Source organism: Strigops habroptila, chromosome 5, assembly GCF_004027225.2.
Source record: "Strigops habroptila isolate Jane chromosome 5, bStrHab1.2.pri, whole genome shotgun sequence".
Taxonomy (NCBI): domain Eukaryota; kingdom Metazoa; phylum Chordata; class Aves; order Psittaciformes; family Psittacidae; genus Strigops; species Strigops habroptila.
The window spans coordinates 40,985,843-41,012,427 of record NC_044281.2 but is presented as its reverse complement, the minus strand read 5'-3'; the positions used below and the strand labels follow the sequence as shown (position 1 = coordinate 41,012,427).

Sequence of the window (26,585 nt, the reverse complement as noted above, 5' to 3'; positions counted from 1 at the left end):
CTGCCTTTTACCTAACTAAATAATACATGGACCGAAGTGGTTTCTGCTATTTCTAGGCAGCATGGATCACAAATATAAATGCAACACTTGTTAATATAAAAGTTCTCTGCCTGCTAACTGACCCTGAATTCTGTGCCCTCCATTAGGGGACATAAGTCCCATTGTCCTCAATGATTGCTGCAGCGTGTACAAGAATAGGGCCTGTTGCTTATAGAAGTGAATGCATTTATATTTTACTTCTCTGCCTGCCCTTCATATTTTATTTAATGAAGAGTGTACGGAAATTGGTTACTTGGCAAAAACTGGCTTTTAGCAAACTAAGGAAGTACAAGTTTCCTGATTTTTGAGCTGGTGCTGTCTGTGGTGCTCCCCTCCCCAGTGGCTGTACCATGTTTTCTCAGGGTCTTTCTAAGTATTGATCCTTCCTCCTTACTCCTCCAGAAAGTGAGGAGAGCCTTCAGCCCTGCTGTTGACAACCTGTCTCCTGCAGATCATGTTGTGCCCTCTGGAGAGTGCAAGAAACCCCCGTGACACATAGGAACGTGATATCCTTGTGCTGTGCTGTAGCCACTGGCTTTTGTGTTTTCCCTTTTAAATCTTAATTGACATGGTGCCACGTGTGGCATGTCTTGCATTTCAGCTGGGGTGAGACAGGCTGTGTTACCTGTGTGCATGTGTGTGCTGCATCTGGACTGGGCTGGTTCACATGCCAGCCGTTGTGTTTGCTGTTTGCCTGTACTTGATGGCAGTTCCTGGGCTGTTCCTGTAAGGTCAGGCTTTTGGAATTTGGCTGCCAAAGACCAGTTCAAAGCAGTAAAAGTTTTTCTCAGGATCAAATTAAATCAAGTCCCTTCATTATTACACTAATGATGTGAAATAAAATCTATAATACTGCACTCTTTTTCAGTGCTATTGTGGTATCACATAGGGTGAGCTGTGTATTTCATTGGGATTTCTGCCATGGTACTTTTATCCCCTTGCCCACATTAAATATTTGTGAATGTAGGTATTTTCAGACCCAATGAAAAGGTTTTGGAGTGCCAAAGGACAGATAAATAATACTTTTAAAAGCCAATTTCATGTGTATTTATGCTCTGTGCAATCTCTGGTAATGCAGCCCCACCTTCACCCATACAAAAAACACCCAAACAAAAAAAAACCCTGAAACAAAAAACCCAACAAACCCCAAATGCAGATTACTGTGACTGTTTAATATCTTTTGGTATGAACGCTTCACAGTACTTTATCTCGTTTCCAAAAATAGTACTTTTTTTCTGTCAGTAGTCATTTTAGCAGCTCTTTACTGCATGCAGAAGCAGCATTGGCATTACCAGAGGACTGATGGTGAATTTTCATGATCTTTCTACACAGAAGATTTTTTTTTTTATCCCCCCCCCCTCTTGTTAAAATGCCATGTTTTATCAACCTGGAGACGTTCTTAGGATTTACCCCAAAAATGCATGTCAAAGCACACCTCAAGGATAGTCCTGTAGAGCAAGTCTGACTATGGGATGGGTAGATAAAGCAGCAGTTATGTCAGGTTGACTCTTATTTGTTTTGTACTCTTAAAATTTTCTCTTTACTAATGTGTTCAGGAGTCATTTATACATTTCCCAGGCCTTGAGGGAGTGCTGCGTAGTCATGGAGCCTGTCACGAGGTGGCTGGATGGAGTTTTACCAGCATCCTGCTCTCAAGGGCTCCTCATCAGATGAGTTTCTGCAGTACCATAACATCCGAAGCCCTCCGCTGCTCAGATAAGCCCCTGTACATTAGAAATATCAGCGTAATTGTTATTCCCTTGTTTTGTTTGCTTACTCAGAGGCATGCAACAGGGAAATTGCATCCTGCTAGACATCTCAAGAGAGTGCATCTTCTCAGTATTTACGTACAGGAAGGGCTTATTCCCAGGGAGCCTTTTGCATGTTGCTTCTGGAAGTTGATTTAAAGGAGTGTTGCACTCTCCTGCGTGGCTGCTGCTTTGTTATCTACTTTGCCATTCATCCTTTAGCTTCATCCTCAGCAGCTTTTTCCAACAGTGCTCCACTTCTCTTGCAAGCTCCCATCCTTTCCCATCAGTCAGCAGAGCCATGTCTTCATGGCTGACACCAATCCATGTGGGAGAGCTGCGTTCCACTCGGTGGGGCAGGTCAGAGTTCGGCTATTTTCAAGCTGCACCTCATTGGCATTACTGCCTTGCTTTTGGTAATACCTTGCTAATCTGGGCTTCACCCATCTGTTTGCAGAAAGCTATAGTGTGCATGTGATCACAGATTTAAATCCTTCTTCCTCTCTCTCCTTTTTCTCCTTCCCTGCAATTTATTTTGATTCTTCTTTGTGTGGTTGGAACAAGAATAGCGGCACCAGGTTTCTGCAGTTCTCTCACTGCTGCAAACACTGTAAACAAGCAAGGCTTGTCCTCCTGGGCTATGAAGCCCACTCTTGTTTTTTGCAGGCGAGTGGCTCAGTGGTCCTTTTGGAGCAACAGGCATCCCTTCATTGATTCAATGGTTAATTCTACTTTCTGGTACAGAATGCTGGTTTGTTTGTTTTTTTAAGGTTGGACACAGCTTTTCTAAACCAACTGGAATTATCTTAAGCAATTAGATTTGTTTGCTGTGAGCAGCTTGTGGATGGTTGTGGAGCTACAATTGTTATGTGCTCAATAAAGCATATGCACTGTGAGGTAGTCCTTGGACACTTATGTTGGAGTGAAATACCATGAAAGTGGTGTTATGTCTAGCACTGTGCTGTAAGCCCTTAACTCCTCCTGCCTAACGTACAATTTAATGAAAGGAAACAGATTTTGGGAAGTGCGTCATACAGTTTGTAGTGTACAGCTTGGTTTGCTGCCTTCTAGTTAAAAGAAAATGCTTAGACTAGTAAGCAAAGTTTGCTAGAGGCTGCACGCTCATTCTAGAAGCTGGACAGTCATGCTGATGATAACAGGCTGGGTCTGATCCCTCCATCCCTTCTGTGGCAGAAGAAGAGGTAGCACATATTTCCAAACCTAATTTCCATGATATGAATGCATGCTAGTTGTACTTAACCAGTACCTGGAGCTGAGATTCTCTTGTTTGGCTGGAATTACAGGTTACTTTCCAAACTGATTTAATTGATGTGTTCAAAACCTACCAGTTCAGCATGTGAATCTGTTATGCAGTCATCCAGTCTTTCGTGGTCAGTGTGCCAGATAGTGGAGTCACTGCCTGCAGAAGAAAGGATGGCCAAGAGCCACCCTGCCTGAGATACTCCCTGGGATCATAACCAGAGTTGCTGGGTGGCTAATGGACATTTCCATAAAGATGTTAGGACAACATGATGCATGCACATGTCCTATACCTCAAATGTATCAGTAGGAAAAAAATTTAGAGGTAATTGGATGTCTGCAGGAGGAACTTAGTACTGAGGCTTGGTTATTGAAATATTCATAATTTCCAGAACAGTCAGATAGCACTGGATTTTGCTGAATGAACATGAGCATGTTTTTGCCTTCAAGTGTTAATGCCGACAGTGGCAGATCTCCACTGCCAACAGTGAGATCTGGCATCCATGCAATTGACGGTGAAGAGAGTAAAGAAGGTGGTTGAAGTTTAGCAAGCAAGCCAAGATGTTTTTTCTTGCTTATAATCACGAAAGGAGGATGCCAGTGCAGTTCATCTGAATTTTCAGTAGATCTGGCTTTAGTATGACAAGTTCCCATCATGCAGATTGTACACCTGTAACTCACTGGCAATCAGAAATGTCTTTGTGGTTATTTTTACTGGTTTTTTTTTTCCTTTTGCTCCCTAGCATTTCCTGGATTTCTGGTTTCTAGACTGGCCATGCAATAAGAGTCTTTTCCTCCCTTCATACAGATACATATCTTCCAGATCTAAAGATTTGATTTATGATACAACTCTGAACAGGTATTGCTAGAAAGAGGAGGAATATGTGTTCAAGAACTGGATTAGGACTATTTACACCAGAATAATCTTGAATATTTGTGGTGTTATGTCTTTCAGACCGGGGATCAGTATGTGTTACGTGAACTAAGTTAATAAAGACAAACCCAGGAACTGTTTTGTTTTACAGTACAGAGTAATAGCATTGAAAATTAATAAGGTTGATGGCGTGCCTTTTGTGTGGGTTTATGAGTAGTAACAGCTGGAATGCAGAGAACAGCATCTTGCTTGAATATATACAGATATTTATATTTCAACTTTTGCAGCTTGAAGTCTTTTTGATCTGGGTCTGATGTGCTGGACTTCAGAAGTAGGGTATAAATAATAAAATATTTATATTTTAACAAAATATGGGAACATTCTAGGCTAGGATTTTGAGTGTGTAAACTTAGTTTTCTTTTGCTTTAGTTGTAACTCTGGGAAAGGCACTTTGGAGGAAGCAACTGTTGTGCTCTAGATGCTGTCTAATACATGTCCAAGAACAAACCCAAATATTAAAAAAATCTAAAGCAATTAATCGATTTAAGCTTTCAGTGAGGCTCTGTTTTCACTGTAGTTTCTGCCAGCTTTTGCCAACCATGTGTATGGTTGGTTTGGCAAAATATGCTGTAGTATGCATTTTAGAGCAGCATTACCATCAGTCATAAGATTGCCCTCAGTTTCCTTAGGCAAAACTTCCCCTTCTGTTTTCTTTTCTTTTTCTTTTTTTCCTCTCTTTTTTTTTCTTTTTTTTTTTTTTAAATTCTTCATACTACTTAGATTCCCATAGGCTCACCACAAACCTGACTTTCTAACAATAAATGACTTCTAGGTATTTAATGTAGGTAATTAAAAAACCCCAAACAAAACAAGAAGAAACCCAAAACCCCAATGCCACCAAAAAAATCACCCAAACCCAAAACACCTGCACTTGGTTAAAATATGTTAAAATATGGAGCATGTCACAAATATTTTGTTACCCTTATTTTCTTGCTTCTATCCTTCTACCCTATTCCATCCTCCCCCCATTTCTGTGCCTTGTAGGGGAAGAACCACTTTTTTGGCTTGTTTTCAGTGTTTCATCTGTTTTCTTTTGGAGGTCTTCTGTTGTTTGTATACAAATACCAGGAGGTTTAGATAGTGTCGAGAGGAAAGCAGCTATCACTTCATGCTCTTTAGTAACAGAGTTAGCTCAGGGGTTGCATGAGGACACAGGGATCTATTTCCGGCTCTGCCCTATCTTTGCTTGACCCAGATCCCAAGGTGTAACACAGGTGTGTGTTTTTCTGTGTTGGAGATGACGGCCACAGCTTGCTGCCACCTGAGCCCAGAACCCAAAGCCACTTGAGTTTGCTTCATTCCAGAAACCAGATGTGCAAGGTTTGAGCACAGTGTGTGTTGTGATGTCCACGGGGGGAGGGGTGTGTTTGTTTGTATGTAGCAAACTGGCATGGCTGGGTTGGGTCCTGCTGTAGGAGTCTGCTGACCAGTTAAAGATCCTGGTGTTGAAATTGTCTCCATGTAAGGATTTGTGAAGGTCTGTTAATATTTTCACGCACCCCTTTGTGGATGAAAGGCTGAAATAGTACAAACCCACTTTCTATCAAGGATAATATTCTTAGGAGTTGAGTATAGTTGTGGGTTTTGTTGGGGCTTTTTTTTTTTTTTTTTTTTTTTTGTGGTTCATTCTTTCCGCCTCTGCAAATTAACTTTGTGGTGTTATTTGCATCTTTCTTGCACAGAACTAAAAGCATTTGGGGCGGGGAGTTGGAAGGTGGGTTTCCTATTGCAGCCATTCAGAAACAAGCTAATATTCATCCGGTTTCTGTTGCAGGTGTTGCATTACTTTAGAATTTAGACATTAGGATTGTGGTGTGCATTACAAAATGAGATGTGCACTTGGGTTATCCCTGACCTAGGCGGAAAGCTTATACCTGTTCCTGCAGGAGCCAGCTGTGGTCCTGGTGCCTGGCTCTCCCTGCTGTGTTCGAGGAGGCTTTTCAGTTTGAAATAGTTGTTTGTCCAAGGGCAGGACCTGCCCTCCCCTTCACACCCCATGCTTTCCACCCCTGGATCACTCAAAGCAGGATTTCCATAGTGTCAAAACAAAAGCTCTGCTTAGCAAGTGTTCCCGTGATGAGATTCCTGGTGGGGTGAAGCCTTCTCATGAGTGTTTGCTGGTTTCCATAACTACTTCCAAGTGCAAGGAAGAAGAAAGGGGAGGAAGAAAGTTGAGCAGAGAGATGTAGGGCTACAAAGAAGCAAAGGATGAGGCTTCATCAGGTTTGAAGGGAAAAGGCGTTTTTATCACCTAGCACAGAACATGTGCATGTACATACCTATGCATGCAGTATAGATGCTGAATTTTTGTAGCAGAGATATTCATTAGCAGTGTTTCCCATCTGAAGATGAGCTGTTTATTCCGATATGATGGAAGTACTTTAATTTTGAAATCTTTGTCACTGAACTCTGGGCTTGGGTTCAGAGCTGTCATACTGAGAGATCTCTGCCTGTGAGTGGATTGCCATTTCGTATTTTTTTGTTAAATTAGGATAGGAAACGTATGGTCTGTCTTTTCCTTTGTATAGAGTAATTTAGAAAAAATAGGCTGCTCTGGGATTTATGTAGTGTGCAGGCAATCTTTTTTCTCTCTTTAAAGCTGTGTAAGTAGCTACTCTGAGTACGTGGGTGTTGCTTCACATGCTTATCCCGTCCTCTCTTTTCATAGTAGTAATTCTACTTGCTCTGACTTTCTGTCCACAGGACAATGTTTACCATCAAGGACTGACCTTGGAAACTTACCTTGGAGCTCTGTGAAACTCGTGAGCCCATCTGTACCTCAGTTTTATACTTACAGATATTTTGTATTTGCAGCACAAACCCAGCTTTATGGTAGTGTTTTAAAATGGCAACAATCTCTTGTGTACTAGTGGCGCAGCCTTTTGCAAGGGGCTATCTCTGGTTTGGAGGCAAAGTTACCCTGAAGGGAAGCAGTTTGGTACATTGCTTGAGAGCTTGTTAGTGTTAGTGAGATCCAGCACATAATTCATGTCAGGCGTTGCCTTTTCCTTGCAAATTGGTGTGCAGAGATTCTTTGCAAGTACAGGATGTCCAGTTATTGAGGTGTCGGAGCGTTATTGTTAGTGATGATAAAATGCCTGTAGAGGAGGTGACTGTAGCGGTGACTCAGACCCTGCTGTTACAGTTTGTTTTGTGCTGTAAAAATGCAGGACGAGAGCTTCCAGCTTTCATCCGGAGTATTCGGTCTCCGTGTAATGTCTGCATACCAGGGGGTTTGGGGAATTCACTTGTGGGTTGATTTTAAAGCATTATAATTTCAATCCTTACAGCAGGTCATTTTTTCTTGCTTGCATGTGTGCACACATAATTGGGGTGAATCTAAGCATTTGCTTTCCAAGCAGGAAAGTGAAAAAAGTGAAGACACTATGGTGTCTTCAAACTGTGGTTTTCCCTGGTCCTTGCTCATTTTAACACTATTTTTTACTAATGGTTTTATTATCTCAACTTTTCGGGGGTGTTTGGGAAGGATGGTCAGTGTTGTAACTGAAACACACCCACTGCCTCAGAAAGGATTTGAAAATCTCCTTGGCTGCTGGTGAGGAGCTCATTGCAGTGTCTTAAATGGCTGGTTATTTAGCTGATTTCTATAGTGACTGTTGCCTTGGTAGCAAAGGTCCTCGTTTAGAGAATAAAAGCACTGTACAAACATGAGGAAGGCATAATTTGGTTGGGGAAGGCTTAGGTTTTCTTTGTTTGGGTTTCAAGGTGCTTTAGGGGGAGATTGGAAATGAACAAACTGGTTTGGGGGGTCTCTTTTTGCTGTTTTAGGTGGATGTGGGTTTATCTCATCAGTGTTAATTGTAAGATGTACTGCTTTCTAGTTGCAAATTTAGAGGTAATGGGGAACAGCATGTTAACTTGTAAGCCAGTGCTGGTGTTGTGGAGGGAGGTTACTGCTGCGTGGACCCTGCAACCATGCCAGACAAACCACACTGCCTGCCTGGGCAATGGCCATCACGTGCTCAGTGATGAGCCCGTGGACTTTGAGAAATGAAATCTTAAACAGTGATGTCCAGCATGAGTGCTTAGTTACTCTCAAGCAGACCTAGAAACATAAAACTGTGACGTTTTCTGCACCTTGGTCACCAAATCAAGTGTGAAAGTGTAGTCAGCTGATGATTTTATTGCTGATTGTCTTGTCCTTTAACCAGAAAGATGACTGCTCCCATGTTCAGTCCTTATGCACAATCACGTTTTGACAAAGCAAAAGAGAACAAATCTTGACATGTAAGGTTATGTAGTGCACTCTCAAATACTTGTTTACCAGCCCTTATACAGGCAGATTGTAGTGGTGGGAAATACTTCTTGTTGGGAAAGTGGAAAAGGATCTGAAAGTTTTCAGTTAGCACTTTAATGTTTGTTGGTAACAGGGGAAAACAAGGTCATGGGAACATGGGGAGGTGGGCCTAGAGCCCTTGCTGAAGTTATTTCATCCTGCTCAGTCTTGTGGTGTATGGGTATTTTGAGCTACCAGTTCTACATTGTTTTCATAATGCAGTTGTATTATTCTGATAATCACATTGTTACTTTTAATCATTATCAGATAAAGGCTCCTTAATGAAGCAAATCAGCTGTAGATGGAGTGGTTTAGTCGCCTGGCCCAGGCTGACAACACGTATTAGAACTGGGGAGGCTTGGGTGTGCACCCATCCCCCTGCCCATCCCTGTGCCCTTGCTGGGGCAGTGGAATGTGGCCTGGCAGCAGCTGATGCCCATCTTTACTTCCTGTCCTCACCTTTGGTGGACAAAAGGCGACCTTTTGTGGAAGCAAGGGGGCCAGCAAGGGCTGTTAAGTCTCCCATATTGTTTCTGCAAACCTCACCTGATCAAGCTTTCATGAATGCATGATAGAAAATAAGGTATTTTTAATGGGACAAACTGGAGGGTGTTAGTAAAGCAGCTTTTTTGCTTATTCCTCTCCTATTAGACAGGTTGTGAAATAGAGTTCTGAATGGTAGGTGTGTTTGTTTTAACTCGCAGTTGAAAATAGCTCCATGGCCTGCATCTTTGGCGGAGTATTATCTTTCCTCTAAGTCTTCCTCCTGTGAGTATCAGTTACTCTACTTTTACAAAAGGTACTCAATAGTGATTGACACACTGGTGGTGTGATAGCAGTAGGCTGGGATTGCACACACACTTGCTAGAAGACACACAATGTTTGCCATTTCTTGTAACACTGCCAAGGCCAGGCTTCATGGGGTTCCACCGGCGTATTCTGACTCTTGTGCCAGTAGCAAAGTAGTATTTGCAGCTGGCAACCAATTTTTGTTCTTTTAGGCTCCACACAGAACTTATCTTAAAACCCACTAGCTTAGCTGCAGCAAGAGGACATGTAGGTTCATGGTAAGTAATCATAGAATCATTTTTAGGTTGGAAAAGACCTTTAAGGTCATCAAGTCCAACCACAAACCCAGCAGTGCCAAGTCCACCACTAAACCATGTCCTAAGTGCCACATCTACATGTCTTTTAAATACCTCCAGGGATGGTGACTCCGCCGTTTCCCTGGGAAGCCTGTTCCAATGCTTGACAACCCTTTTGGTGAAGAAATTTTTCCTAATATCTGATCTAAACCTCCCCTGGCAGTGGAGATGTAGTTTGAAGCTTGGTTACAGGCTCTTTAGCAGGAGATCTTTGCGATCCTGAATCCTTAAGCATGTGGGAAGCTTGTGGTGAGTTGTCAGGTCAAAAAAGCTGGTATGTCAGGAGGATAACAGTTAAAGGTCCGCTTTCCTCCTTTGAGTGGTTTGGGAGAAAGTGATTCAATCATTCCAGCATTTAAAATTGTAAAGGTATACTATTGCCCTACCTTGTGGTGTACACAGTGTTCCAGCAACCCTAAATCCATGCTGAATTTTTAAAGCACAACTTGGAGAGGCAGCTGATGCAGCTGTTAAATGGCATGAGGAAATGAGGTCCTGCTGCAGACGAAGAGCCCAGGTGTTGTAACAGGATTAAAAAAATAGCTTAGGCTTTATCAAGATCATAAGGTGCTACCCTGGGAAACAGCAAAGCTGTAGAGGTCCATTAGTATTAGTTGTGAATTTGATGCCACACAGTTGTTGGTGCTGCGCCTCACTGATTTCAACCTGAGTGTCGACCCTAGGACAAGTGTGAAAGTGTGTTGGGTTTTCCTTCATGCAGATATGGATTCTTTGAGTTGTGAATTACTGGTGTATCACTTGAGGCTGAAATACTGTGGACATCAAAAAGGTGATGGTATTTCCACCTTCTTGGCCTGCAGTGACTGAGTCAAGCCACAGGTGTAAGTGAGGTAGCTCAAAGCTGACATCACCCTTGATGCACAGATGGGCTAAACAGGGAGCTGGAGGCAAAACATCTTCTCGTAACTGCTGGTGACACCAACTCTCCCTGGCATGGGGTAGGGATGCAGGGCTCATGCTTGAGCTTTGTGCTGTGGCTGGTGTCAGACTCTGGGTTTCAGGTGCCCTGTGATAATGTGACTACAGTCAGTACAGCTGAGATGAGCGTGGTGGAGAGCTGAGCTGCTTTCCTTCAGTCAAGTGTGGTAGGAGTTTCTAATGTGGGTTAACATGCATAATTCAATCCATCTTTTTTTTTTTTTTCCCCCCATGTTCAGAGCTGTGTAACTAAATACCGATTTGCTAAACACAACTTGAATAATGAAGTGATTCGTGGCTAAAAGCTTTCCTCAGTACATATAATCCCACTGAAAAAAAAAGAAAGAAAACAGAGCTATCTCCTCTCTTCTGCTGTTCTAAAACAGCACAGATATTCACAAGAGGGAATATTCATCTTCATCCCTTTGCTCCATGGATTTAAATATGTACGCATGCATGGCATGCCCAGCAAGTGAGAGGTGGTGTATGCAAAATGCTGATAGTCCTTTGTTCTAAGCTTTTTCTTTCCTCAATCACCAGATGTGGTTCATTCCACAGAGAAACAGATTGAAAACTGCACCTTGTGTTTCTTGCTCAGTTTAGAGGTAGCGGCTCAAAGAATACATTTATGTGCAGCACAGTAGCATTTTGCATAGGACCATACCTCTGTATCTGTTTTATACAACTTCTACTTAAATTGTGCCGGTGATGTAGATTATTTTGGTTTTTCTCAGTGGTAACTTTGCTCCCTGAGATGCAATTAATGTGGTGTTTAAGTTCGTTACCTAGTTCCTTTTTTAAAAAATAAAATGTTTCACTTAAATTTTTCTACTGGTTCCTTTTTAGCTGATGACAAACTTTTATTTGAATTGTAGCAGTATGCCATGGAAACAGTAAAATTTATCTTGAAGAGCTGCTAAACATCTACTAGAGTCTTGCAAACCTAAATGCTTCAGTTTATTTTCAGGCTGACTTGTTTGGACATTGATTTTTTTTCCTGCTGGTGCTTTGGCCCAGAGAGTATGATCCTGCTTATCTACGTCTTTTTGTTGTTGTTGACCTGTAGAAAAGAGTTTTTTTGTGGTACACTAGATATTTTTGCCTTGCAGAACAAAAATCAGGCTTCCTATTCAACAACTAGCTGTAACACATTGCATCAAGATACCAGTCTATAAGGGGAAGAAAAGGTTTCCGACATGAATAACACTAAACATTTGCTCTGTAGATCCTTAAATCCATTAGTATTATGATTTTAAGAGGAGTTTGGGTACTGGTTATGGACCAGACCTGCATAGTAATAGAAAATTTAACAAATACAGAGCAGGAGGAGTCCTTCCCACAACTGCAAAGTGGTGTTTAAAATACAAAACTATTAAAGCTCTTGAGAAATCAGTAGCGAGCTCGGAAAGGACAATGCTGTGCGTACAAGGCTAGAGCTCAAATCAGTCTTTTCCATGCTAGAGTCTAGCTATTCTTTTCTAGTAATCTTGTCGTTAAACATGAATTGCAAACTATTTGTAAATGCTATCCTAATGACTGGTTTTGGGTTTTTCTCCTCCCCAGGAAGAATGCCAACACGAATATGAAGTGAACCATTTCCTATGCTTGCCACGGTGCGTGGATGCTCATATCAGATGGTTAGAGACAGGGACTTGCCTCTCGCCAAACTGCTTCCTAGAACAAGATGAAGCCAAGGAGGAGGTTTCCAATGCACTGGAGTCACAGTGACTGCTGCCCAATTTAAAATCGATGTCAGACTGTGCCACAGCTGCCTGGCGAGATGAAAGAAGTGGTGTTGTGGTCACCCGAGGAGGTGACGAATTGGCTAACAGAAAATGCTGTGCCAGAGTATTGTGAGCCATTGAAAAGCTTCACTGGGCAGGATTTGATCAACCTCACAGAGGAAGATTTTAAGAAGACGCCTCTCTCGCGGGTGTCTTCTGACAGCGGACAGCGGCTTTTGCACATGATTGAAACTTTAAAAATGGCTCACCACATGGAGGCTCACAAAAATGGGCACGTCAATGGGCACATCCGCATCAGCAATACCACGCGCGAGAATGGCTTTAGCAGTAAAATGAAGCTGAATGGGATGCCAAATGGGTTTAAGAAGGAGATGATAAAGATCCCCATGCCGGAGCCAGAGCGCTCACAGTATCCTATGGAATGGGGCAAGACTTTTCTGGCTTTTATTTATGCACTTTCTTGTTTCATCTTTACTACAGTGACTATCTCAGTCGTTCATGAACGAGTGCCTCCCAAGGAGGTGCAGCCTCCCCTACCAGATGCATTTTTTGATCGCTTTGATCGGGTGCAATGGGCTTTTTCTATTTGTGAAATCAATGGCATGATCCTTGTAGGACTGTGGTTTGTTCAGTGGCTGCTCTTAAAATACAAGTAAGTAAAACCTTTTGAAAACTAAGTGCTAGGGAGGTCAGATAGTGGTTTGCACCCAAATAAAATGAAGCTTCTTGTGATCTTTCTGATTTTGTTTTCCCAAATTGAAATAGATATGCCATAGGCAAACTGCAGTTTGTGTAGGCTGCTTGTGCAAAAGGGAGAACTTCAACAGTCAACTAAGAAATAGCCCTGGTCTTGTTTGCCTGCACAATTGACTCGAACCTTTTTCATGTGTGAAAAGCCATGAATTGGATGTAATGGTATTCTTAGCTCAGTTGACTGTTCAGAGGAGGCACAGCTCACACTGTTGTGAACACAGCTGCAAACCAACTTGGGATCAATTAGTGTCTCTGTAGTTTGCCTGATGTAAAAACCCACCCTAAGTTTACAATACTGGTGAACAAAACCAGCAGATGGTTTAGTTCATGTACCTAAATAGTGCTGCATGAAAAAGTGTTGAAGTATGATTTTTGCTTGACATTAGATGGGACAGGTAATGTCAGACACAAAGTATATCAAAAGCTAATCATAAAATATGCAAAAGTATTGATATATAATGAATTTTCAAGGCCTTGGTGGTTGTCTGCCTCCTTGCTCCTACTGGTCAGAATTGCAAGGGTGAATTTGTCTGCCAAAGGCAGTAATCTGCTGCTTATCCTCTACAGAGTGTGTGTGGATGTTTAATTTAGGGTATTTATACTGCTGTAAATCCATACCTTGGGCTGCCTTATCATAAGTTTCTGATATAAGCCCTTGTGCTGCCATGGCTGTGAATAAAGTGTTCAGAGTCAAGTGGCGTTAAGTACTATGAGGTGGCATATCACCTTTCCTTTCAAAACCCAGGCACAATCATGTCCCCACAGCTGCCCAGCCCAAGGAGGGTCTCTTCCTCTGATTATACAGCATCCAATTCTTTACCTGTTCACTGACTCTTGTGACTCCTATGTAGGAAACTGAGGAAGGAATGTAATTTGAGCCCCACTGTATGAAATAGAAGATTCTTCAGTTCACAGGACTTTGTAATGACCTTAGAATTACAGATTTCCTCTTTTTTTAAAAAAGAAATAGAGTCCAAGGATCACTTGCCCTTATACTGGAGAAAAACATTAAAACTTAAAAGTAAGTTTGCAGTTCACCTGATTCATAAGGTACAGGCAGCTTGAAAAGAAAATTGCTAAGCTGGAGCAGGACACCCTAGTGCAGTACAGCTGTGGATTTCCATAGGAATGTGACAAATGTTTAAGTAATTCACAAGACTGAGATGATAGTTTATTCATCTTTTCTGCTGTTTTGTACTACTTAATGAATTTTATCAGATGAAATTCTAAAACGTTGTACATTTCTACTGAGATGGCATTCCTTAAAGGAATGTTTCTAGAATGATTAATTTATTGTTATTCTGGGACTGTAAAACCTGTGGAATTGCCTTTTTTTTTTTTTTTTTTTTTTTTTAATGTGCATGTATGTATAGGAGGAAGGATTTACCCCAGCTTGGCCTCTTGTTTTGTTTATGGCTGTAAGCTTCAGTATCGCTCCACTCTTATGTTGGCAGCTGCACTCCAGCTTCTCTCCCCACTGTTCCAGCTGCCTATAGTGAATGTGGGAGAACATTAACTTTCTTGAGGTTCTCTGAGCATAAATGTTCAAAACTGAGGGAAGCACCTAGAGGTGGTGACATGGGATTGCTCTCAAGAATGAGGTGGCAGGTTAATAGGGCAATATGAAGGATCAAACTCCCTATAATGGAACTGAGTCTTTAGATTAAGAACAGCATAATCCATGAAGTTCTTGGAGATTTCAAAGCATTGAGACATTGGCTGATGATAAAGTATGTTGGTATTGTTGATAGATGTGAAGATTCCCCATCCTCATTTGGTTTGATGTATTCATTTTCTACTTGCTTTAAAAGGGTTCTTTCTGGTGTTAGGGGAAGATGTCAGCTGGTCAGCACTGATCAGTGCGCGTAATGGTCATGTAATGCTTTGGAGACCAAAAGTAGTCTTTTATGTCAATAAGCAGAGGTATCAAAGTCTGAGAGGCCCAATTTGTTGGTAAGCAGCAGAAAGGGAACAACAGGAGACGTGCTCATGGGAAAAGGAGCCCAGTGAGGTGGCTTTAGCTGGAAGACCTCATTCTCATGGCTTTGGATGGTGAACCACTAAGGGCTATAAAAAGTGCTGAATTACTTTTGTGGTATGGGTTATCACCTCCCTTTGAAACTTAAGAATAGAGAGAGGAAATTATGCCAGCTAGACTTTCCTCACTTCTGTGACCTCTGATGGTATCAGGGGTAGCCATTGCCACACTCCATTTGAGATCTGAAGATAAGATGTGAAGCCAGGTGATTGCTGGGCAGGGTGAGACCTGGTTCCTTGCCTACTCAGATGACAGAGGTACTGTTCATGGATGCCTCCAAGCTCAGGGTCACCAGTGAATGAGCCAGCATTGTTACCCATGAGCTGAATTGCAGCCAGTGGCTGGGTTGAACCTTTGGCTGAAGGAGGCACATTTTTCTTTGCCAAGCAGTGACATTCCTATTGCTTATCCTACCAAGGTCATTATTTCCTAGTAACTTGATTTCATCCAGTCTAAGCCTGCTGTTCTCTGAAGCAGTGACGTACAATAGAGATGTGTCATTCATAATACTGATCACTCAGGTCTTACTGAGTCCAGGGATTGCATGATGATGTTAAATAGGATGGATCTATGTGTCTTCTGTGTTGAACTGCAAAGTTTGGGCCAAAATAGAAGGCATTGTCTGTCCAGCTAACCACAGTGTAGGGTTTCCCTTGACCCCTTTAACTGCTTTCTTGCCTGAAAATTAATTTTACCTTCAGGTAGAGACTGAAGTTTTTGGCTGGCTTTTGGGCGAGGTACTGGATTTAGTGCAAGAAAATCACTGGCAGTTTTCTTTGAGTGTCCATACAGAATACTGTCCATGGCTTTGCATTGGTTTCCTACCAGAAAGCAGGAGCAGGGTGGCTGCGCAGATCTTGGTTGAGAGCTCCGGGCTACCCAAGCCTTTTTCCACAGATACTATGGGGACCTTGAGAAGTACAGGAAAGCTGCCAAGGCAGAATTAACTTCTCTGGGAAGCATTCCCAGATGTTTTGGGAGAAATACAATGCTGGGTTTTGGCCATGTTTGACATCTAATTCAGTCTGCACGCTCATGGGATTGAAAAAGCAGTGTGCTGGCTACCCATGTTAGTGAGGTCTGGAGAGTTGTTGTAAGTATTGTCTTGGCCATAATAAGCTTAGAAGTTGTACTTTGTAGCTGGCTTGTAATCACACACCCACACAAATCCTTTTGAGAAGGGAAAATATGAGGCTTTTTACTTTTTAAAAAATACGTATTCCAGTACAGAGCACTTCCAGGCTTTCCTAAGCTAAAATATGCTAAATCCAGTACACCAAGTAGGGTCATGGGTAATTTTAATTAAAAAAAAAAAAAATTTAGTGCTTGTAAAACACTGCTGCTTCTTCAGCCTCTCGAAATACAGTGCTGCTCAGTCTTTAATCCCCAGCCCCCATTTGTCTTCATACCAGGATTTAAAGAATAGCAAGTTTATGTCTGGTTTTAAAGCCAGGCACAAGTGTGAGATCTTTATTGGATCGCCCTTCTAAGAGAGAAATACAAAACACAGGAAGACCACTGCCCCAATGGCATGGTGCCTTCCACTCTTAAATTTCTATCCATGGAGCTACATTAATAAAGTATAACTTTTGACTCCCAGCTTTGTCCATGTTTACATCAGGAGGGGGAAGAAAAAATACAAAACACTGTGTTTCAATAGCAGTAGGTTCTGGAGTGCAAAATGCATTTGCACTGTCATAGTTGAAGCTTTTCTGATAAATGTAGACACTCAAGTTGTTGTTGATCTGGCACTGTAAAGTCATATTCTATGAGAGTGGAGCACTACAGTTTAATAACTCTGCTGAAAGCTATTAAAAATAAAAAAGATGGGCAGTTTTGTGCTTTGTGAGAGCTCAGCTTGGTAGAAATATATTTTTTTTTTTGTAAGTGAATACTTCAGAATAGCAAGAGATGAATGCCAGAACTTGCAGCTTGTGTTATAACTCTTATTTCCCAAATGATCATAGTTGTAAATGACAGCGATTTAAAATCGACTGTAACCGACAGGGTTTGTAAACCGTAGGATGCAAAGGGTCGATGTGGTTAAGGTCATGAACTGCTGTGACTGAATTTGCCGTTGATTTTTATAATGCTGGTAGTGATTCCTCTTTGCTGAACTCTATGCCAGCTCAGATAGAGGTTGCTTCCACCTGCATGAATGTGCCGAAGGTGTTTGTGGTAGCTCTTTCCTGGTGATGTTATTAGCTGGTACATAGCAGTGAAACTCAACAGGCCAGTTTTGGGGCTGGCTGTTACTCCTGAGTCTGATCTGCAGCTCTTTACCCTATGTGTTCTTGCTGGTTTGCAGAACTGCATCATGGTACCCCAAAATTGCATCTGCCATCTCTGTCTGACTTGCTGTCAGCCCTCAATGCATAAATCTCTTTGCAGCTGTGGCTGCTTGCCGTGCTTGGCTTTCCATGAAAACACCCTGTCCTGTAGCCAGAGCAGCTCTGAATTTGTATTTTGAAGGTTTTGTTGCTGATGTGAATTGCTTCCTCTTTAATGCTGCTCAGGAAAAGATGTGTTCTCAGTTGTTTGGGTCATACAAGCTATTTCTTCTCAAGCAGCCCTTTGTAAGTACTAAATGTGTGTGTCAGCCGAAATAAACTTACTCCTTTTCATCTTATAATGAAAATACTGTAACTTTATCCCCTGCCTTGAATAGAAAATTAGTGACTGCTCAATGCTAATGGAGGGGTGTGGGGCATGGAATCCTTTTTAATGCCTTCAACACTAAATCTGCACAGGCGTTTGTATTCTAATCCTTACATTTCCTGTAATCACCTTTGTGTGTAATGTTAGTTGAGTTGCTTTTGTGTTTCTGACCTATAAAGTGTGGGAATATTTGTGAAGTATTTCAGTATTCAGGTGTAAGATGATACTGTCACAAGTTTCAAAAGCACCCAGAAGAGAGCAGTTGGTAGTTTATTTACCTTCGCATGTTTTGTTTGCATTGAGTGACTTCCTTATTTTTTCCTCTCCTTTTTTTTTTCCCCCCTTCCCTTCTAGGTCTATAATTAGCAGAAGATTTTTCTGTATAGTTGGCACACTATACCTGTATCGGTGTATTACAATGTATGTGACTACACTCCCAGTACCTGGCATGCATTTCAAGTGTTCTCCAAAGGTAAACTTTTTCTGGCTGCCTTTCCATATTTTAATCTGTATGTTTTCCCCTTGTCCTGCTGTTACCACAACTATGAGCAACACTTTCTCAATAATTGTTACTAATTTGAAAATACCAGTTTGGCACGATGGGGACATCCATCCGCAGATCATCGTCTTCCCTCTTGGTGAAGGTGATGATGGTTGCTTTGGGGCAGTGCAGGTGTTCCCACACTTTTCGAAGTGCTAATGTATGCAATTTCTGTAGCCCTTTCAACTAATTTGCACGATCAGCATGTGCAAGCTGCGGAGGTGCATGTGTGAATCATTTCTTTCCAAACACTTCAGGGTGTCAAATCCAAGTATGATTTCTATTTGAAAATGGCCCAAAGAGACTTTTCTAAGTCTGGTGAAACTGTCTCCTTTGTAGCTGTCTGTCCCTATATATATTTTTTGCAACTGTGTTAGCACAATGACTTGCCACCTCCTCCCCAATCTAGCACTGACTCCTGTTTGTTGGGCTTGCAAAAGCTGTGGCTGAAACCAAGCTACTGCAACAGAGGTGCTTAGGCAAGACTCTGCTGTAGTCAGCCTTGAATGGTAATTGACGTGATCAGGGTGGGGATGGGACAGGGATCGTGGTGTTGCATCCATCTCATAACACATAAGCATTAGTGTAAGTGTGGTCCTTACTGCAGTGTGCTGTTTGTGCTAGGGAAATCCAGTCTAATACAGACTGGACTTCTACAGTAGGGAACAAGGTGCATATATTAGACACAAGTGCTCTTTCTCCATAGTGGTTTGTCTCCCTGCCCCTCCTGGGGTTGTTTGTCCTATAGCTTGATTTAAGCAGGAGAAAGAGGGGAAAAAAGAACTATCTACTCCACGCTAACTACACACACAGTTCAACAGCTTTGTGTGCACAGCCAGGAATTAGATGACAGGTAGTAAAATCACTGATTTAGAGGTAGTAAAATACTGATTCAACTTGGTACACCTGCTGTTGCTGTTTTGGTAAGGGTTGCTGGTATGTACAAAGCCAAAATGCTTCAGTTCCTTGGGGAAATAAAGCCAATGAATATGCTACACCAGTTGTCTGACAAGGCAGAGCATTTGCCAAGCCATGTGTGGCTTTTTGAGGGACTGAAGTCTTTTGCAAAGAGAAGCAAGTGGGAGAGAAGTCAGCATGGTATTTGATTAGTCAGCCATTATGAAATTAAAAAAGAAAACATGGGTATTTATGGGTTGAAGTGAGTAAATCTTCAATTTTTTTAAATCTACAGCATTGGTAAATCTGTCTCATTACTCATTTACAAGTAAAGACAACCCTGTGTTGTGCTCTTCTGTTGACCCAATAAGATTAAGGATTAGCTGGGCTTTCTTGAAAGCTATAAATATACTGGTGGGCAAAGAATAACCTCTCAATACCTTATGAGTTATATATGATTGTGAAGAGTAGGCTCTGAGGAGCATTTTAATGTCATGTAAGGAACTGTTAGCAGGAAATGTTAAATTGCTGCAAAGACCCTGTTTAAATCTGTCAGAAATTAATGATTTCCACTTCTTAAAGCAAGATCAAGCTTTAAAATAAAAGAACATGCCTATAACGGCCAGCCAGGTGAATTTGTGTTTCCTTCTGACTCTTAAATGGTTAGCATGGATTTTAAAACTTCATGAAACGATGTAAGGAGGCAGCACATGTGTAATCACATGCATTGATCTATTAGTCGTGCTCCTTTGAGCTCAGGTGGATCCTGCTCCCCGTTGTGTCCCAGAGATGCTCAGTACGTCATGGCTGTGCTCGTCCCATAACGTACATTTTCTTTGTAGATTTGTTTAACATTTGGGCTTGGTTTTGAGCTGAGAGCAGCAAAAGCAAAGTTCTGAGACAGTATCAGCTGCCCTTTGGTCAAGTGGGAGGAGGGAGAGGAGTGTCTTTGCCAGAAGGACTTGGTTTACTTTGATTTAGCGTTCCTAACACAAATTGAAGTTTTTTCAGAAGTACGCTCTGAGCTGGCATCATGGGTTGAAGGTGGGTCAAAACAAATCCATCGGGGTGGAGGAACGTGCCTGTTGCTCGTGTGCACTGTGTGAGATAAAGCCAGTGCAGAAGTTTGGCACCATGCTCTGGCAAACACCATATATGTTTCTTTTGAAATGTGAGGTGGATGGAAACAATTTGAAGATTTTCCAAAGCAGAGTGGTGGGAGGCCTTAGAGTTTGGAATGAGATACTCTCTTCTTCTGTGTGTTGGATCTAGGTTTCAGCAGCTGGGCGTGCAGCTTGGGCAGTTCATCCTCTTTACTGTTGGATTATCATCTCTAGGGCCTGTGCTGTTACAAACAAGATGAATTAAATTAAGCTTGATTTATTTTGGAGTGCATTGCCTCTTGAACAGAAGGAAAAACAGATGTTTAGAGAACATGACAAAATTCTAGCTATAGCTGGAAATACTTTTTAATTCCTTTTTATCGATGAGGCTGGATTTTTGAGACTGTGTTACAGAATTTGTAGGTTTTCCAAGAGTCATTATTCTGAACCTCACATTTTATATGTGAGGTTCACATATATATATGTGTGTGTGTGTATACATGCCCATTGTATATCCCAGTGCAAGAATATAATGAATAAAAAGAGATCGGAACCCATTAGCTGTGCTTGGAGATTCCCAGTAAAAATAATTTTCCTGCACAGCCATGAACATTAAGCAAAGGCTGCCAAGAAGACCTGAGAGGAAGATATGCCTTTACATGGTATGAGCAGTAAGTACTTATAAATAACGTACTGTGCTTTTATATTTTACTCTTCCACCAGCTTTTTGGAGACTGGGAATCTCATCTGCGAAGGATAATGAAACTGATTGCTGGCGGAGGATTGTCCATCACAGGATCCCACAACATGTGCGGCGACTATCTGTACAGCGGTCACACCGTCATATTAACTCTTACATACTTATTTATCAAAGAGTGTAAGTTTGTTACTGTTCATGTGGAATTTCCTGTTGTATAATTCCTTGCTAATTGAAGAATTATTGTCATGCTGATTGGAAAATAAAATTAAAGTAAAAATGCATGCTTTTTCAATTAAATAAAAATGTTAGTACTTCAAAGACATAGGGCTTACTGAAAAAGAAAACCTTGGAAGCAAAATAAAATACTTGACCATGTAGATGTCTGAATTAAGCATCTTATTAAAAAAAAAAAAATCGTTTAGAATATAATTGAAGCCTTCGTTGCACCCTGCCTGTTGAATGGTATCTCAACTATGTGTTTCCTAGTCTCTCAAGACTCCAGATTAATGCCATGCTAAATGCAAGGTTGCTCATTTTGCAAGAGTCAAGCCTTAGTATATGCATTTATCGTTTATGAAAGGCAGGAGGAAAGGATTGCTGTCTATGTAGAATCAGTATTGAAATAGAAATAAGTTAAGTTTTACTGACCAAGGTATATCATATTGTTGGTTGTTGGGCTTGTTTCTCAAAGATTTCATAACGTTTCTATTTCCCAAGGGTCTGATTACCCCTGAGCACAATTTTAAGTTACACCTTAAGAGAATGATACTTATTTTGTGATCTCAGCATTCGTACTTTTAATCTTAATGGAGGCATTGCACTACCCACCCAGGATTGCAGTTTGCATCCTCTGCTAATTACAGCAGTAGTCTTGCATGTCAATAACATCACATTTTGAAATAATCGTTGCTTGTACTTCTTTCCAGATTCCCCACGGCGACTCTGGTGGTATCACTGGCTTTGCTGGGCGCTCAGCATGGTTGGGATGTTCTGCATCCTCCTTGCTCATGACCACTACACTGTGGACGTGGTGGTGGCTTACTACATCACTACAAGACTTTTCTGGTGGTATCACACAATGGCCAACCAGCAAGTGAGTTTCTCACGGTCTTTGGATCTGTGTGGCTCCAATTGCCATAGCGTGGTGGTGGATGAATTTCCATACTTTGCTTTGAGACTTTGTGGAGGAGTAGGAGTGGACTCACCCATGTTTTGTGGAGCATTCCTCTCTTCCCACTTCACATTGGGTTTACAGGAAACAAAAAGGCATCATCAGCTGGGTTCATCTTGAGTTGTGACCGCAAAAATATCTGAAGGTCTACCCACAGGCAGGCCTCTCTGCTTCTGCTGTGTAACCTCGATTTTTGAAGTCCTTTTGAATCTGGGCCTGTTGGCCAGTTTTGTGATAGCAGAACAAACCATTTAGGTGTAGCGGAGATTTTTTCTGCCTTGGTGTTTATTTTGGTTTTGTTTTGTTGAAACCAGCTGGGTTTTCCTTGAATTCTGTGGTTTGTGTACTTTAGTTAGATGACACATCTCTTGAAAAATAGTATGAGGCCTCACTACAAATGAACCAGTTTTCCAGTGTTTCCAAGTGGCAGTAAGATCCCTGGACCAAGGGAAACGTTTTCTTTTTGGAGGGTAGTGCAGCAGAGAACAGGCCCATGTCTGGGAAGGCATGAAAAATAGGGTGATGAGGGAAATACTGAGAACAAGGAGCTGCTTAGGAGGAGGCAGCACTTGATTTGTAATAATCAGCAAGGGAGCAGGGGTAAATCATTCAAAGGTCGTATGAAGAAGTCTAAATGAGGTCTCATGTCATTCTTCTTCTTACTTTCCTGCTAGTGAACTAGATTAATAAGAAGTGAGGTTACAACGCTGAGGAATGTGAGAGAAAATGCACAAGTCTCTTATCCATGGGAAAGACCTAATGAGTTAAGAGAAACTTAGGTCTGTAACAGCAAATTGGTTTCCAAATATATTCTGTGCAACATGGGAAAAGATGCTTTGCTTATCGGTTGCATATAACTCCAGTTAATTACGTTTAAGAAAGACCCAGTATGATGATAGGAAATTAATGAATAATATGATGGTACAGATTTTTAGATCATACCAAGGTCTTCTAGCTATCATGTCATATTATTCCAGTGATTTTCATGCTACTTGAAGCAGTACACCACAGTCATACCCTGTGTACATTTTTACCACCAAATGCCTAATTGCAAAGAATGCACTTCGATGGTCACTCAGTTTGGGAACCACTGTGTTTGATAGCAGTCTGTGCCCAGGCTCTTGTCATACACCATCAGACTGACTTCCACACTTTGCATTTGCTTCTGGGCTCTGCTAAAACAATGGTGCTCAGTGGCTGTACTTCCAAGCTGGAAGCAACTGAATTTAGGATTGCCTTGAATGCTAATGAGGACTTGCTTCAGAAAAGCCCTTTGCCTTACTGTATGGAAATGTACCTGTTTTACTGCATGGTGTGACTCAGAAGGTGGCTCAGCATTGCTTCCCTGAGCTACTGAGATGTTGGAAAATGCTGAACCCTGGATCCTTACCTGAGCACATGTTTGTGTGATTTTTTTTTTTTTTTTTTTTTTTTTTTTCCCTTGTGCTGTTCCATTTGCAGGTGGCTGTGGCTTGTGTCTGACCTTAAAATTAAAAGCCCACTGGGGCTAAAGTTAACTTGTTTTACATGTGAGTTCATGACATGGAAAGAAAGCTTAGCATACAAGCCCTGTGCTTGCAGTTTCTGATGGGCTGATACAATGCTTCCCTGCTATGACATTGAAAATGTGCAGCTGGGTAGTCAGATAGCTCCCTTGGTGCCTGCCCACTCCTTGTGTTTCAGCTATGGCTTGCTCATGGCTAGGAGAAGTAGAAAGGTGGATTGGGGCCATTTGAGAGTATGTGGAGGGCAGGGCAGAGTTCATTACCTTCTCCAAATGGGTCAAGGCATGCCTTGCTCATAGCTCTATAGGCACACGGTTGGGCTCCATAGATATTCTCGAGCTACATGTAATTTCAGAGATACCTATGCAAACAGCTGTGCGTTGGGTTGGGTTTTATTCATTCCCAAAAGAAAGGAGACCCTGATCTTTTGGGCTATTGATTATTTTCTTATGGGACCATTGAACAGCTGAGGTCTTGGAAACAAGGGTGAGCCTCGCTTGTGAGCACAGGGTGGCTGTGGAAAAGTAGCTTGGCTTCTCTTGGTCTTTGTCCATGCAGATCTGTTTGAGAGATGTTTCTAGATATTAAGAGATTTTTGGAAGCAGCTGTAAGCAAGACACCACTGATGAGCAGTAGCAAGCAATGTGCAATGAAGTTGTGCAAGTAAGTCATGTGCTCTTTTGTAATTCTTTTTTTTTTTTTTTTTTTCCTGATTATCTTTGTGCAGGTGCTAAAAGAAGCTTCCCAAACTAACCTCCTTGCAAGGGTCTGGTGGTACAAGCCCTTCCAGTACTTTGAAAAGAATGTCCAAGGAATTGTACCTCGCTCGTATCACTGGCCCTTCCCCTGGCCGGTGCTGCACCGGGGCAGGCAGGTGAAATACAGCCGGCTGGTGAATGACACATAACAGCGTGTCGACAGACAAAATGGGGGGGGAAAGGACCTGTCCCAAGTGCTAAGAACTCCATATGAGAAGATGCCATAAAAAAAATCAACTGCTCCCTAACCCTTTCTTTCAACAGTTCCCTTGACTTAACCTATTCAGTTACCTGGTAAGCACTGTGATCTTTTTTTCTTTCCAAAGGATCTGCGTTGGACAACAATAAAGAAAATTTAACTTATCATGCACTGTTATACATTTCTTGTTAATAGATTTGGGATTTACATTTACCCATCACCATGTTCCTTTGTATATGATGCGACGACATAAATGAAAGCTTTTATATCATAAGTTCTGGTCTTTCCAGTCACGTCTGGGAATAAAACATATTATTTTCTTGGGAAAACATACTTTTCATATCTCTTGCCCCAAAGATTGGGCTGTAAGCCATTTTCTAGCAAATGACTATGTGAAGGTTTCTAAATACCTGCCTTGGGTAAAATCAAGAAATCTTTTTACCTGTTGCACCATGCTATGAATAAGGTGATAGACACAGGAAGGTTTGGTAATCTTGATTTTGTAGAATCTGCAGTGACTGTGTCAAAAAGTGCAAAAAAAGAAAAAAGAAAAAAAAAAGAAAAAAAAGTTGTAAAGTGGTTTTCTAAGTATTTCCTAACTTTATTTTTCAAAATGTGTATGAAAATTAAATTTAAAAAGATTTTTACATGTCAGAGAATAGAGAGTTAAAATTTAAAGAAAGTGCTTCTTGGGAGAGAGAGATTTGTCTATGTTTCTAGTGCCTTTCTTGTCTTGATTGTATGGTCAGTAGGCAGTCTTAAATGTTTTTATTTAAAATAAAGTATTCCATGAAAGCAGAATTATATATACTGTATAATTACTAATTTTTGCATTTATAGCTAAATTAAACTGGAAATTTGCTTATAATGTTGAAATTGCCATGTGTAGGGGGAAAAAACCAAATAAAAAGGGTCCGATCTTGCTCACACATTGTGGACAGGTCACACTAAAAGTTATCACTTTATTGTCTACCTGGTAGCTGTATTTTAAAAAGAAAAACAGCCATGAATTCCTGTTTTTTAAGAACTTTACAAATGATCACTGAGTGAACTACAAATGGTTTCTCCATCCCGTATTGAAATGTTGTTGAAAAACAACAAAGATATTCTATTTCTTTAAAATATTTGTGCAGAAACTGCATGTAATTATAAGTTTCACTCCTACCATACATAATGTATGTTTGGGGAAGAATTCTATCCTAAAATTGCCAATGTGCAGAGCAAAATAGTTTTTTTAAAGAATGAAGAAGAGAAAATATATATATATAAATATATATATATCCATTCTGTATTTTACGTGAAGCAGAGTTATCTTCTGTAGGGTTTTTGTGTATTCACAAGGTGATATTTGTATTGTAAAACAACAATGGTGAAGGAAAATAAAGAGGCTTTTGAAAAATGTAGTTTCCTTTATCTTTTTAATATTAAGTTTAAATTTAAAGCTGGGTTTATTCTTCCAAACCTTGCCTTTAATTTTATGTGTTATTGCACTGTAGGCCATCAAATTTGGACTGTATGGAAACTGCATTGGTTTTGAATTGCTGTTCGCATTTGGCAAAACAGTGCCTTATCTGAAATAAATGCTATGCAATAGATTCTGATCGTGTGGGAGCCAGGAGCAGACGGGAGAAGCCTTCCTGGGAGCCATCACCAGGGCTTGAAAAATCTACTGTGAAACTGCTGGGACGGAGCGCATCGCAGGGTAAACATCCATGACTGCAGGATCTACCAGTCCTGTCACTTAGATGACGGAAAGGAAAAGTGTCAGTTCTTTTTTTTTGGAGGGGGGAGGGGTTTATCTCTACTTCTTTGCCCTGTTCCTCAGCCTTGGCCAAAAACTTCCTTGGAGAATTTATGGTGTGTTACTTCCGCCGCCTTGTCTCGCTGTTGCTTGGGATGCTAAACAAGACTAACCCATTTCTTACCAGTTTTCTTTCTCCCTTTGAGGGAGGGGATTTCTTCATGGCCCATGCTTCTTGGCAGAACCCTTTGCAACAGTATTTGCAGAGCTGTCTGCAAATTCTAGGGATCAGCTCTGCCTGCTTTACCTTCAGTTGATGGTATTATCTTGGCAACTATATGGGTGAAAGTAGGTTTAAAAAAAAAAAAGCAAACCCACCTCAAGAGAGAATTCACGCTCCCAGAAGTAAATGAA

The 26,585-nt window shown here is 41.2% G+C and overlaps 1 protein-coding gene across 8 annotated transcripts in view; it reads left to right on the top strand.

Moving 5' to 3' along the window:
* Positions 1-25,829, top strand: part of SGMS1 (sphingomyelin synthase 1) — a 100,429-nt gene extending 74,600 nt beyond the window's left edge. For 6 of the 8 annotated variants that reach the window (XM_030485755.1, XM_030485751.1, XM_030485750.1 and 3 more), the window contains 5 exons: positions 11,926-12,759; positions 17,911-18,028; positions 20,821-20,974; positions 21,724-21,890; positions 24,201-25,829. In XM_030485755.1, the coding sequence (XP_030341615.1) occupies positions 12,143-12,759; positions 17,911-18,028; positions 20,821-20,974; positions 21,724-21,890; positions 24,201-24,380 (1,236 nt within the window). In that variant the 5' untranslated portion in view covers positions 11,926-12,142 and the 3' untranslated portion in view covers positions 24,381-25,829. Of the gene's footprint in view, positions 1-7,579; positions 7,592-9,532; positions 11,383-11,925; positions 12,760-17,910; positions 18,029-20,820; positions 20,975-21,723; positions 21,891-24,200 lie in introns of those variants that run through there. The other 2 variants (XM_030485758.1, XM_030485757.1) reach the window with 2 other exon arrangements.
* The last annotated feature ends 756 nt before the right edge of the window (positions 25,830-26,585 follow it).